The sequence below is a fragment of the Alligator mississippiensis genome, chromosome 8 (genome assembly GCF_030867095.1).
Source record: "Alligator mississippiensis isolate rAllMis1 chromosome 8, rAllMis1, whole genome shotgun sequence".
NCBI lineage: Eukaryota > Metazoa > Chordata > Crocodylia > Alligatoridae > Alligator > Alligator mississippiensis.
The window spans coordinates 55,844,590-55,860,092 of record NC_081831.1 but is presented as its reverse complement, the minus strand read 5'-3'; the positions used below and the strand labels follow the sequence as shown (position 1 = coordinate 55,860,092).

At 38.9% G+C, this 15,503-nt stretch overlaps 1 protein-coding gene across 1 annotated transcript in view; it reads right to left on the bottom strand.

Annotated features, from left to right (window-relative positions):
• Positions 1-553: 553 nt before the first annotated feature.
• CHM (CHM Rab escort protein) overlaps positions 554-15,503 on the bottom strand; it is a 156,439-nt gene continuing 141,489 nt past the window's right edge. The window contains exons 13-15 of the mRNA XM_014607267.2: positions 15,202-15,300; positions 10,597-10,766; positions 554-2,751 (exon numbers count right to left, since the gene is read on the bottom strand). Of these exons, the coding sequence (XP_014462753.1) occupies positions 2,551-2,751; positions 10,597-10,766; positions 15,202-15,300 (470 nt within the window). The 3' untranslated portion in view covers positions 554-2,550. The remainder of the gene's footprint in view (positions 2,752-10,596; positions 10,767-15,201; positions 15,301-15,503) is intronic.

Genomic DNA, 15,503 nt, shown 5'->3' with positions numbered 1-15,503 from the left:
AACTTGATTTATTAATAATCCCACAGATAAATTGCCATTTTTTAAAAAGTCATGTTATCTTTTGAATACATCCTGTCTGACAAGTCTTAAAACTACTTCAAATAAGCCTAACCCTCACTTTGTATGTTTAAATCATTTAAATCAAGAACGAAATCACACCTCAATGGCACAATTTCTGTAAAATAAAAGATCAACAGTGTCTTATCTACCGCTATTGAAAATAAGTTGTTGGGTACTCAACTCTTCTAGAAAGAACATCTTAGATATCTATTCACTACCTGAGTAAGACATGAAAACAGTTTTTAGACAATGAACGTAGTATAAAGTCATGGTCTGTAATTTGAAGGTTATGCAGTCCTTGTTTTAACTGAACTTGAATATCTAACATTACAAAGCTTTTTATTTGACACACATTTATTATGTAAATTTCTTTTGATTCATTTAAGTTTCATCATATCAACAATAACACTACAATAGACATTGAAAAAATAGTACAATAAGACTCTGAGCTAGCTGCTTTTTTAAAAAACAACTGAAATAAGACACAGGAAAATGCACTTGCAACCAAAATTTTAATTTTCATAGAACAAATGTAATTTGTCCATAAACATAAAAGATAAGAACTCAAACATGGTCCAGGTTACTGAATGGCAAACAGAAAGCAGGTCCTCATCTTAACCTTTTAACACATTTTTTACCCTATAAATATAATTACCTTTTTATGTGCATGCTTTCTGGTACATACAAAAAATGATAGCTGAGATGAAGAGGTAGGCTATCTTTTGCCACCTGTAAAGAAGCACTAATTTCAAGCATTCCAATGATCACTATCATTATTATTTAGCAATCAAAACAAATTTCAACTACATTCTTTTGAGGACTTTAGGATTAAACTCATGGATGTCTATTAAATAAAAACCTAACTGTAACAGACATTAACAGTAACACATTCTAAATATTAACAGACTCTAAACATTAACATATTTGTGAAATGCAAGTTGGACTTTGTATTATAATGTAAAACAGAGAATAATTGTGTTAGCTATGTTGTAAAAAAATAAATAAATTAACCTTTATGGCACAAAGCCATTTTCAAGGCAGGCACATTCACTGGAAAACTGTACAAAAAGCAGAGTTGTGTCAATAAATATCTGCCAATACTGAACAGTCATAATTTGATGGCATGTTATTGATGTATAGTATTTGAAACATTACTATTACCATTATCTAAGTTTACCCAGCACATATACTTATAGACATTACTGACCCACAGTGCCTATTTGACCTCAAGTAAATCTTTTGATTCTAAGAAAAGACACTGCTAACTACTTTGTTTTCCTTTAGGTTATATGATTTCAAAATATGGTTCAAAGAAGGGCTGGGAGTCTATTACTCTAATTAACCTTTGCAAGAAATGTCTGGGTTTTGTAACTCTATATAGAAACCAAGTTTATAAATACAATTTATAAAATTCTTGTATAAATATGTTTATGATTTATCATTATAAAATGCATAATTTACATAATTTTAGACCTATTACTTCAAATGAATTAACACAACTGCAATTATAATCAGTAACTTTTCCCCCAAGAAAAACAACAGCCAACAATTCTATTTTAATAATGTATATCTTTTAACCTTGCAAATATTTAAATGTGTTCATTTGGTGCCTTATTTTTTGTTGAAACTAAATCTTCATGAAGATTCCAAGCATACTTAATTTATAGTTCTTAATTCTGCAAGAATGTCCAGCGGTGCTTGTGAGTATTGATATTTTCTTCCTGACTGGATTGTCAGTCACTTGCAAACAAAATTGAAACCTGGACACTTATCACACAAGTATGGTATGCAATTCTTTAATATTTCTAATATATAATTTCAAATGAGACCAAGCATATTTACTAGTTTATCCTTTATTTTGGCTTAATATGAATAAATGGAATTATACTGATTTCAAAACTATTTAAGGATGTTATATTATACACTTCAAAAACAACTTTCAAATTAAGAAGAGCTCTTAACAGTAAATAAAAGCTTGTTGCCCCAGAACTGCCAACACTCTTTAGTGCCCTATCCCCATAAGCAGTTTAAAGGAGACAAATCTTCCACTGGTAAATTTTCACAGAGCCACTGACTTCAAAATAGTTTATATTAACTGACGATCTGTCCCTTTGGAAGTTAAACTGACTCATAATTTTTGTTTCTATTGTTTATTTTGAACCATGCACTTGATTTTAGAAAGATTCCTTCATCTCACAAATACACCTGAAGTCTTTTCAAGGAAATTAAATGAATTTTAAAATTAAATATCTTGTCTTAAGTGATTCTGGATGAGCTTTTAACACTCCTAGAAGAGCTGAATATTACATTCCTCTGAGCAGAACAATTGCAATCAGTGAGGGTATTTAAAGAGGTAAAGTAGAATTAAACCTAATTATAAAGATAGTGAATAATAAACAAAACCGTTACCCCCAGACCAGGTCCAAATCTTCCACTGAGACGATAGTGATATTGGGTTTAGGCTTTTTATTATTATTATTACTACTACTATTATTCATTGTGCTCTTCTGTTACTTTATTTTCTATATTGCTGCTTTCTTCAGGCAAGGGCTCTGCTTTCGGCTCAGGTGAAATACTGAATCCAGGATCTTCTGGCTGAGTCCCATCTCCATCATAGACAATATCTTCTGGATTTGGTGGTGGTGGGCAAAATTCTTCCTTTGGAAACATTTCTTGAAATATTGTCTCAGCCTGTTCAGAGACAACATAAAATTAACTTAAGGTTGATATTTAATACACTGCAGTACATTTAATGATTTTAAGATTAAAATAGTTGGATGTCTAAGAATTGACCACATCAGGGAAACACTTAGAAAATATACTCCCTCCTTTCCCCCAAAAAGATGGGAATTCAATGGAGTGAAGCATCACAGATAGAGAAGTTATTTACCACTAAGTAGACAAAGGTAGTTAGCCATGTTAGTCTGAAGTCAAGCCAAAGGCAGGGCAGGATGCCAGCCTGTCCTGCCTTCTGCTCTACATTAAGTGGAATTCATCAAGCTGTGTTGTCCATGTGCACATTTTCACTCTTGGTGTGGATTCAAGTATTCAAACTTTTGCCCTACCGGTACCTATACACCACACCTTCATCAGACCCCTCTTTGTATTACATATAGAACATAAAGGGAAGTGCATGTTTTCTGTTCCTCAGTTTCCTCTCAACTGCAGGTCTCAGAATTATAAAATGACTGGAAAGAAAAAAAAAAGGATGGAGGATGGGGTACATAGAAACTGCATATGGAAAACCTGTATCAAAGAATTTCACTTGTAGATAACTAGTTTCTTTTGTCACAGATTATCAATGTGAAGACTCCACAGCAGTCCCAAATGTCATGTAGGTTTGGCGATTGGTGGCGTGCCTGATAAAAATATGTATCAAGCTTTTGGTGGCTGCAGAAGTCAGCAACAGAAAACTTTGTAGGAAGCTACTGAGTCACATCAGCTTGGATGTAATGGGAACTAAGTATCAATGCTGGGTCCACTTCTGCAGTGTCTCAGAGTCTGACACCGTTCACGATTCAACTGAACATGTGAGCTGAAATCACTGCAACTTTGGATCCCTTATGATACAAAGAGCCAGACAGTTTTTGAAGTGTTGAGCCCTATGCCAAGGACAAAGCTCTTGACATATGAAGCATGCATAAAGATATCTCAGATCTGGAGAAGTAAGGCCCTGAACAAATTGATTTGCTGGTGGAAATGAAATTCAGTGACAGCTTTAAGTTGAGACTGGAGGTGAGTCCTCAAGTATATCTGTAACAGGGCACCCCAGCCCCTGTTACTAGAAAAGGCCCAAGAGGGTGAGGGACTTGGGCCAGGAAGGGCAGTAAGGAATGGGCTCAGGACTAATAAGGCCAGGTGGCTAATGAAGCAATTAGCTATACCTGGTTACTGGGTGCAGAAGACCCAGTTACATGACCAGAAGGAAACTAGACTTAGGGAGATAAACCCAGCCTCTGACCATGCAGGAGGCAGCCCCTGCCTGCAACAGGGACAGGAGCTGTTAGGAGTGAGGGGCCCCTGGAGACAGACAGGCACCCAAGCTACCTAGGGAAGCTGGGGAAGGAGGCTTCGATTGAGGTAGCATCTATGGGCTACATTTACCCCCAAACTATTTGTATTATGAAGTAGCTGGCTTGTGTCTTTGTTCTGTTTGAATCAGAGGACCAGGCTGTGGATGCAGGGGTGGAGGAAGCCGTGAACGGGTGGGGGGGGGAGGGGGTGGCACGTCCCTGATATTTACAGCAGGAGCTAGTCCTAAACTAAAGGGACAGAAACTGGAAGGTTGAGACTGAAGCCCCAGGAGGAGCTGCTGCAAAGACAGGGCTGATACCTGGATACCGACGTCTTAAAGTGTAGACCAAGGCTGAAGGTGCGGCCAGAGGAAACGGGCCATGGCTGCGACAGCAAGGCCTTGACAAGTGCTAAGAAACCTCCGGGAGCACTCCCTTAAAGGGGAAGCGCTTGAGGGGGAGTACAGGCCCCAGGGGAGGCAACCAAGGAGGTAACTCCTGGCCCCAGCGACTCCCTCCCTCAACAACAAACAGAATAACATTGAAGGTATGGCAGGAAAGAGACTGAGGTGAGGTGAGGTGAGGCTTAAGATGGAGAGCCAAGAGACAGGTCAGACCACAGGAGAGGAGAACTAGGTGCCAAGGTAGCAGCTCCCCCCCTCCCCCCCCAGGGTATCACAATCTTACCAAGATAGAAAACAGAAGAGGGATCTACCATAGGCTCTTAGATTTTATCCACATTTCTCACTGCAATAGAAGTCACTTATAAGGCTTTTTTCTTACATAGCTGAAGAAAGAAGAAGGTTGCCAAAGACTCAAACATTGGCTCCATCATGGATGTGAGCACTAGATTCAGGACCTACTGGGTCTTGGGATTTTTTAACAGAAGGAATATCTTGGTTACACACTAGACAATATTCAGGACTGTAGGATGGGGAAAGAGATGCCAATCTTTAACTGGACAATGGTGGACTGAGATGGCAGCCAGGAACACCTTAACTGAAAGGTGGGCTTAGTCTCCTGGTTTCAGTTCTAGCAGGTAGCCCAGGTAGAACACTTCTGTAGGCTTCCTGAGGGGAAAAAAAATCACATATACCAGACTTGGTCCATTTAGCTACAGAAATGTATCTTTCTTTTTTCAGCTAAGAATGTCTGACCGAAGAACATACACATTCTACATACAAGAACATTTCAGTCCCCATGCAAGATGAAGACTTAAGACAGTGGGTTTGGGTGTACTATCCTCCCTCCATTCTATGTAAGGAGGATGAAGAACAGGAGAGCTCTAGGGCTGTTCATCACATGCTGGAGATTATAATACCTGAGCTCTTTCTGCCAGGCTGGAGTGAGTAAATATTAAGCCCAGAGAGAGTTGCTTTGAGATGTTTCCTCAGAATTAGAAAAATGATCAGAAAGGCATAAAGGTTTCTCTGATCATGGCAGAAGACCTGGGACATGGAGCCAGGGTGTTCCCTCTGGAGCAAGAGGATCAGAACTTCTTGTTAATGTTCTTGCTGAAGACAAATAGGTCAGCTTCTGGGAATCATCAGTCCATGAAGATACCCTGAGGGACTGAGTCCTTGATTTTCCACTTGTAATACAAGGATATTTGTCAGCTGAGGATGTCTACCCTAGTGGTCTGGAATACTGGGGGACATCTCACGCTCTCACAATCACATGCAGGAGATCACGGTACTTGACAAGATATCTTAAAGCAGCTGTGCCAGTTCCAAATACTGCTGCCTTACACAGGGAGAAGTGAGACCTCACTCCTCCTTGTTTGTTGGTATAAAACATTACAGTGATAGTTTCCCAACCTTATTTAAGCACGGTGATGTAGGAAGGATTAACACATTTTCCTTACTGCCTTGAGCGCCTCATTAATGTAGAGCTTCACTCCCTCAGAGTATTTAGGGACCCTGCACTTGAAGGCTCAGGCAGGATGTCACTGATGTTGCCATGCTGACCTTGATCTTGTGAAGATACCTATTAAGGGTTGGTACCCTCCTCATGGAAGCAGGGCACTGCTGGGAAGGGAATGAAGAGCGGCCCCTGTCAACTTTAGTGCTTGAATAGTAAAGAAGGTTGAATGTCCAGCAGTTAGCAAGTCCAAAGATTGCAACACACTGCAGACTGGTAACTGTTCAGAGGATTTTCTTCTGTTGATCAATCGTCCTAATACAGTATGCAGTCACACTGTGGCCTGAGTAGGCCATAAGGATCTTGGTGAAGACTCTTAGGGCTGCTGAGAGCCCAAATGGGAAGACCTTGTATTCATAATGGTCCAGCCCATCGTAAATCTGAGATCTTTCTTGTGAAGAGGGCCTATTGCAATGCAGAAGTAAGCATCCTAAAGGTTAGGAGATAAGAATCAGATGAGAGAGTGTAATGGTGACAAGCATAACCAAGCTGAGCTTGAACTTGCCAATGAAGATACTGAACTTTTATCTCTAAGTTGGGTTGACATCTCTCCCCCATCTTTTCAGAAGCAGACTAGGGTTGGAACCTATGAGCAAAGGCTGACTTCAAATCTTTGAAGGTATACATCTCATCTGTCTTTGACTGAAATAGCTCAACTTCTTCAAAAAGACGGTCTGGTGCTGGTCTTGGTGCTGGATCACTATCAAGCTTTAATGGGATCTGCTGGGGGCACTGAGGTCTTGGAACAGTCAAGTCTAGGATATGGCCTTTGCTGAATCACAGGATGAAAACTGTCTTCTGATCTATGCTCCATAGAAGTCTTTCAACAAACTGGACTCCTGGCCCCGATGCCTTATAATCTGCTGTCCCAGCCACTCAATTAAGTGGTGGGAAGAGGCAAGGAAAAGCAGGCAGGGAGCAGCATTCCCTGTGTTTGGTTCTGGTGACCAGGAGCGCTGTTCCTTGCCTGCTTCCCCTTGCCCCTCTGTTGCTCAGCTGAGCGGTAGGGGTGGCAACTGGAAAGCCAGTACACCCGGGAGCCAGGCATGCAAGTTCGGCACTTGGCTGTGCCAGCTTACCGTTGCCTCCCCCCACTACTCAGCTGTGTGGCAAGGGCAATAACTGAAAAATCAGAGGGACTGGAGTCTGGCTTGGGGAAAACTTCTGCATGAATGCAGGCCTGGCTCCCAGTTCCTTTGGTTTCCCCTAGCCACCTGCACTACCCAGGTGACCCAGAACAGAGACAAGCTGCTGTGCTGTAGCGACAAGGCTCATGAGCTTTACTGCCATGGGGAAATACTCCTACCTCACCCCACACTACAACTCCAGGAGTGAGAAGCAGGCAAGGAGCACCTGGCAGCTGTTCCTACCCACCCCTCCTGGCCTATGGGGTGGGGGAGTAGCTGCCCCCCATGCCTTCTCCCCCACCAGAAGCTTTTCCTCTGGCTTTATTCTCCCTGAACCCTGGAGGGAAACTGGGGGAAAGAGACTTTCCCGGAGTGATATAACCTTGGTCATTCCCAGGTTATTTTTCTCCCAGAGCAGCCATTTTTATCCCAGGACAAAAAGCCTGAATGCCTATGTGCTTTGGGTTTCTACTAGGAGAGAGCATCAATTCTCCTGGTAGACACTGAACATCCAGCCTAAGTTGAAATCACATCTTATAATACAGAGTACGTAAATTATACAGAATATGAAACCTTAGGTACAACCAAAGACTTAGCTAATATTGGATAATTTATTTCTGATTAGGCTGGGCCAAACAAACCAAAGAACAAAATGCTGTGCTTGATCTGCACTCTCAGAATTTTAGGAGAAACCATGAATACCTTTTAAAATCCACCTTAGCTTATCTGATATGTATGACAACATAATTTTGATGGCAACTGAACAATTAAATAGCATAGAGTGTTTTCAGGTCTCCCACCTTTTTTGAGTTAAATGCATTCAATTGAAATCAGAAAGAATATTAAAATATCATATCAGATCACAATAACTATGACAATCTAGCAAATTAAAACTAATTCAAAAAGTAAGGTTTATGTAATTTTGTTTTTTAGGCAATGAAGTTATCTACAAAAAAATCATGGTAAGAGAAAAGCAACAATACAAAAATCTATAAGAACTGCCAATATGGAAGTGTCAGTGGAAACCAACTAAAACAGGGCAACAGGAATCTACTCCAGAAGTCAGACAGCATTCTATCAGATCCTAGAAAGGTTAGTCCACAGCTTGATTTCTCATTTTCAGTAAATTTTGACTTATATTCAGCCTACATTTCCCCTTTCTTATATTTACTCCATTCCTACTTCAAGTTACAACTCTGTTTCTCACTAAAATACTTTTTTATGTTTGTGGTTTTTATAAACATGTAAAAGATATAAACAACATCCCTGGTAAACCCAATAATTCCTTAGATGAACTACACAGATTCTCTCTGCAAATCAACCCCTTCAGCCACTTATGCTTTTCCTTATGTTCTTTTTAGCTCCTGAATGCCCTTCTGAGAAAAAACATTAGCAACTGGAATTTTTATATTTACAAATACCTGTAGCTTTCATTTATGATATTATTTATATGTATAAGGATATGGAATTAGAATGAAAAAGAAAAGATGATCCTGAAATGGATGATGAATCACAGCAGTACACACAGATTGATTTAGCGAGGCCACAGCTTGCCACATGGTGAAGTGTACTGTAAATATGATGCTGATTAGTTTTAAAAACATATCTAAGTAGTTTTTTATTTGCACAGTTTAAAATGTTAATTGTTTAATAATACATTTTAAAACAAATCACTCTTAGTTTAACAGGGCTATTATACTAATGGCCTTGCACTATTTTTCTCTCTATAATCTTTTATTCTCAGTTTATCCTCTTGGGAGGCAAATTATTGCCTTATAAAACAAAGTGAAGAGTACTATTAGCCCTTAATTATAGTGCTCTGACCCTATAGTTCAGGCTGTGTCAGCCATTCTGTTATAGTTCCTTATTTTTAGGGGTTTATGACTTAGTCATAAAAAAACTGCAACTGGTAAAATTTGGCATACAAAGCTTTAAAAATTCTGGGTGTAAAACATTTGTGCACACCAGCACTGAAGCAACTCTAGCATGAAGGTGTTCTTACTATAGAAACAACTGCAATGCATGCCTCAACTGCCCACTTTTGTTACAAGATGGGCATTTAAAGAGAACTCATCAGAAAAGTCCTCCTTTTCTGGGTTTAGCAAAATGGGGACACTCGATCCCTTATTACTCAATTGCTCAATAATATAGAGAGCAAAAAAGAGATACATAAAGGAAGTAGAAGAGTACTTCATTGGCATTTTACACTTCCACCTTGGGTATTTAGGTGACTTTGTTTAACCTAAAGTTAATAGAGGCTGAAGTTACTTCCCCACCTTTCTATTGTACCACCTGGTTGTGTTCTGTCCTCCTCCCCCCCACCAAAGCAATGGGTGGCCCTATATTTTGTTGAACACCACTATTTTATATCTCCTACTGCCTCAGACAAGTCATTGGTGATTTAACGTGGGGGTTTAGTTAATAGAATACAATACTGATGCCCAAATATTGAGGACCAAGATCAAGTTAAGGCTTATGATGTTGGTAGAGGATGACTTCAAGTATGTGAAGAGACTAAGGTGCTATTTTATTATATTTGGTATGAATTCCTCATATGAGAAGTGATATGAGCGATTCTCATATTGCCAAAGCCTTTAAATGTGTGGTCATCTGTGATTTTAAAAGTAGCCAGTACTTGAATATTTTGGCTGTTGTTTAATGCCCTGGAGCAGCTATACTATTGTGATATTTATGGCTTTTAGGATGAGTTTGTATTAAAATTACATACTTTATTTAATTATTGTTTTGGTGCCTGTTGGGTTTATATCAAAAGAGATTACAAAATTCATTTTAGATTATTCAACCTGTTTCTTTCTAATTATCTGAAAATTCACATGCTGTAATTACCTTACAGAAAGGTAACAGATGTTGTGTGACTACGGCCTCACTGTACTTTGAAATCTTACTCCACAGAGTTTACTTTAGCTTTGATTTTTCTGACCCTTCTTGATGTGTGCTGTTTCATTACAAAAACAGAATTCACTCCAGAAAACCTGGCTGTTCTCTGGCTATCTCCTTTGTGAACAAGGGCTATATATTTTGGTCTTCCTCTCTCACCTCTGAGAAAGCAAAATATCTTGGTACCAAAGAATCATTTCCAGCTACATCCACTTTCTTGATTCAAAAGCTTCCCTTTCTGCTCTCCTCCCATTAAGTTGAAGATTTACCTCTATTTTTATATTGCACTATGTTCATATTTCTTTCCTTGTCTCTTAACCCTGTGTTCTACCCAACTGTTTTTGAATGGTGCCTTGCTTTTTCCCCACTTCAATTTCCCAGACTTCTTTCACATCATACTATATTAGCTGCTTTTCCTGTGCACCCACAAATTTTCAACCTTTTTCTAGAAATTTTAAAGACTTACTAGATCTATGAAGCATGAAAGCTATATTGACAATGCACTTTGTTTTGTACTGTACTGTAACTTTTTAGGTCTTTATACTGAACCACAAAGCTAAAAGATTGACATCCCTTACCTGTTTGACAGCATAGTCATTTCCTAAAGCACAGTCTGGTCCAGAACAGATATAGACATTTGGAGGTAAACTGTCATAGGAATTTCTGTCAATGCCTGCAGAATCCCTCATGTTGAAGTATACTGCCCAAAGAACTCTGGGCTTTTCCAATCCTCCTCCATTTTCAGACTCTAAATAGTAAGAGCAGTTTTCAGTGACCAGTGTTAAAATATAATAAGAGATCTGGGTAATTCAACATAATAAAAAAGTTAAATTTATTATCGTGAAATTACTGTAACAGAGTATAAATATATATTTTTAAAAGGCACTAAAATGTACTAATAGCACTTGTAATGCTATTATTCTTATACTATTACTCTATTATTATTATTATTATGGTTTCTAGAAACCATTTATGTTATAGATCTTGATGGATTATTACAAATTTTAACTTTTGAATAAAGTTTTTGTGTTAACATAAATTAATATAACATTCTTTATAATTCCTGGCTTACTTAGAGACCCTATCACACATCAACATGTACTATGTCAATTCCCTTATTCTGAAGCTACCTGTTGTAAAGTACAATACATTTTCCAACCCTTCTCGCCAGTTGATGTTGCCTTGAATACTCTTTATTTCAAAAGCAAATTATATCAAATGTTCGTTTGAACAACTGAACACTGTCCGGGATAAACTGTTTTCTCCCAGGACAGATGTGACATCTGTTTGCAGCCTACATCATTCTGGGAACACCTATGAACACATTCTATACAAACATGTATGAACACCTCAAAATAGTAGAATTACAGATTTCAGCAGTGCAGCACTACAATGGAAGAATGCATAATACTAATACTGATCCTGATAGATGCTATTTTTTTTAGGCAAATTCATTCCTTTTTTCTTGGTATTCTCCCTCTTCTAAAATGAATGATGCCAGCATTACTGTCCTGTATTAAAACATTATTCCTCATAAAAAATTATGTTAGATTTGTGTAAGGAAGAAACTTGCATGTCAGATGATAATGCTGAGATTCAGAAAACCTCAAGCAAGTATTTTAAAGGCAGCTGAATACAAGACAGCAAGTGGAAGGATAAATCTACATTATTTTTATGACTGTCAACTATTTTATTTAAAAATAAAATACATGTTAACGATTTAAAAATATGAATTAAACTCAGCCTGCGAACGTCTGAGATTTAATACAGAGCAAGATGCACTTTAATATATTAAAAAGTTCATATTTTCATAAAAGTTACTTCTTCCTCATTTAGGCAGGAAAATGAATGAAGTCCTCTTCTCCAGGTGACTTTGCCTCTTTGACCTGCCATGGCCCAGTGCTCACTTTATCTGGTGATTCATTTTCAATAACTCCAACAGTATTTGTTCTGACATTTTAATTAAAATACGACCACTACCTCATCCTGATGATAAAAAGGCCTATGTGTCAGTGAAAACTAGCTTTTCAGTGCCTCAGTGCACCTGAGGACCCCTCTGATCACAGAGTTCCTACAAAAGAATTTCAGTCAGTTTCTAAACAATATATCACTTCAAAACTGGATCACTTTAAACATTAAGATTAATATAAAAATCCCTCCTAAAAAATAGGAAGCTACTAAGCTCCAGGCCAAGTTTTTTTTAAATTTTTTTATCTTATTACTTGATTCTATCAGAGGCAGACAATATTGCTTTTAAAAATGTATGGTACAAGTGATATCTTTAAATTCAGAGCTGTCATATACAGCATTGTGGACCTCAATTATATAATCATATCAGAAAAAATAAATAAATTTCAAAATAAAAGGAGAATACCACACAGGTAAAAGCCCCTCCTCTTTATGAATTTTATTTATAGTCCCTTAGCTATCTGCTTCTAAAGCCCAAAGAATTAAGCTGTTTAAATTTTCTTCATATCTTATAAAAAGTGAGTTTTCAAAGTATTTTTTATAAAAACTGGGGGATGCACCACAGAGATTTTTCTGCATATCAGAAAAGAATCACATGCTACTTAAACCAAGCCAGAGGTTGTATTAGGATTTTTTGATTTATTTACTAATGCCATTTACAGAAGTAGCTGAATTAAAAAACAGTAGTAAAAATAAATTATGAGAAACTAATTATTAACTCTTTACAAAACATTGTAAAAGGTTGTAGGAATCTTGGCTGCTGAAAAAAGTAGTCATGGTAGGTTATAGTGAAAGGTCTTTAACTATCTGTTGTTTTAACTATATAATCGATAGTGCCTTCTATAAAAAGACCCTGCAACAAATGTGTACTAACAGAAAAACTAACTGGTGCTGATAGCACACAGACTTGATTAATATTGGTATACAAACGAAGTGACGAAAAAGAAAACAAGGAAGAAGCAGCCTTTCAGTATGAAAGAGACTGGATCTTAATGCAGGAAAATTATAATTCCAGGAGGTTAAGAATGAAGTGTGATGGTGAATACTTATTATGCAAGCTATTAAACTATGATAGTTGATTACAGGCAGCCCCCGCTTAACGTGATTTTGTTTAACGCTATTTCGCTATAGTGCTCATTTAAAATTGATACCTGGTTTCACTGAGCGCTCAGCAAGTTTCACTATATCGCTCAGTAGAATCAGCAAGTTTTGGCAGGAAGAAGCAGCAATGGTGGCAGCAGCAGCAAGTGTGTCGAGTGGCAGCAAGTTGGGGGTGGGCATGAGCATGGGGGTGTGGGAAGAAGCTAGGCACAGCTGGTGAATACAGACTGGTGGGGGCGGTAGACAACGTCCCATGGGAGGGGGGGTGGTTTTGCAGCCAGCTGGGAGCGGGTACATGGCGGGGACGCTGCTAACCCTCCTGCTCCTGGCTGGCTACAAACATCCACCCGGCTCCTGTGGAATGCTCCACCACCTGAGTTCACCAGCTGAAGCAGCAATGGCAACGAGGAGTGCGGGGCCTGTGACAGTGCCCAGGGCCAGGGCCAGTGGGGGCCTGCACCCAGGGTGGGGCAGCAGGAGTGCAGGGCCTGGGGCCCAGGCTGGCAGGGGGCCCATGCCCAGAGCAGGACAGCAGGAGTGCCAGTGCCCAGGCTGGCACAAGGGGCCAGCGGGTGGGTGGGTAGAGGCGGCGGCACTGAGAAGCAGTAAGTGCGGGGGACGGGCATCAGTGCCGGGCCTGCACTGGTGCCTGGGGCCAAGGCTGGCAAGAGCCCAGAGTGAGGAAGCAGGAATGCAGGCCTTGTCTGGCACGTAGGACTGGAGTGGCCAGTGGACTAATGGGGAGAGACAGCAGTGGCAAGAAGCGGCAGCAAGAAGCCGCAGTAACCAATTACCTATATTTACATTAATTCCTATGGGCAAATGGGTTTCACTTAGCGTGGTCTCGCTTAGTGCTAGGTTTTTCTGGAACCAATTAAGAGCACTAAGCAGGGGTTGCCTGTATGAAAATGGTTCATAATAGCTACTTTTTAGTTCAAAGTCAAAACTCAATAGAAACAAAGAGATCTTCTCAGAGAGAGACATTGCAACTCATATTTAAGTACTAACATTCCAACATTAAAAGAGCTTTATTTAATAGGTTCAGTTTGCAGCAGCAGACGTTGCCTAGCACATTACTTTCCATTCACTACATGGGCTCTTCATGTGATACAAATTTTAAGTCTTGGTTTCTAAATTTCAAGCGTTCTGTGACAATGGCTCAAAACAGAGCCCTAGAAAGCACTCCCCTTTGCAACATCTGCATTCCTCAGCACCTCAGTAGTTCAGGAACTATGAAATTATTTACTTCAAGGGTGAATCTCATGAAAGCACCTGGCAGAGCTTTCTTAATAGGGCAAAAGCTTTGGAACTCATTACAAGAGATAAGGAGGGCTAGAAATCTCAGGTATTCATGATGATGTGTATAATTCATTTCTTCAAATTAGCGTTCATATAACTCCAGGTAGAAACAAAAAATAAAAGGACTGACAGAAGAAAAAGATGAAGACCAGAAAAGTGAGAAGCAGCAGAAACAGAGAAGAGAGCAAAAGGAAAGAAATAAGAAAGCACACAAGGTCCAGACTGCATCTGGGGGGACTGGAAAGAAAAGCAGAACACTAGCTTATTGTGATATTTTTTTCTCTTGGGAGGTATGCCAGTATTAAAATCATGGAAATAATTAAACACAAAGTAAGAATGAATACTAGTAATGCATTTGGAACTGCATTTTTGTTTCAGCAATATCTGTCTGTCATTCATGTTTTTTGTTTTGCGTTGCTTTTTTAATTTAACTTATGCAAGGAAACATTTGCCAGACATCTAGCTACCAGAAAAGGCTTTCAGCTTCCATTTTACATTCTGGACATTTATCTTCATAGTCCAGCTCCACTTATTGAAAAGTGCTGGAACAAAGGAATGTCTGAAACTTTAAAGGATTAAGGAAATAGGTAGAAACGGCAACTATCTAATCATATTTCCTCACTCACTCTCAAATATTGAAGATGTCCCTTTACATTTGGAACACTGCTACCCAAACAGCAGACCAGAAGTAGGTAACTGCAAGTTGTGATCTTGAGAGTAAATTTAGATGTTCAGCAGAAATAGAAATCATTTTAGGTCAAAGGTTGAATTACATTTTTGTAAAATTATTTTATAATACTACATCTATGTCTTACCTGTCTCTTTTTCATCATTTAGGATGAACAACTTCTGTATGACAGGCTCTAAATCTTCTTTAGCAGTTTTAGTTGATGAACAGGTTAAATGGACTAAATCTGTTGGACAGGAACAGACTGATTAAGATTACCACCACTCTGATATACAAATATTGATTACAGTTTTCAAAAGGCCCTTAACAGATGCAACTTTCCTCAACTAAGAGAACAGAGCAGAGAAGGTTGGTTTAGGAACCGAAGAAATTCCTGAGAAAAATTCATGAACAAAAAATTCATCGACAGAAAGTTTCATTTCACCTTTT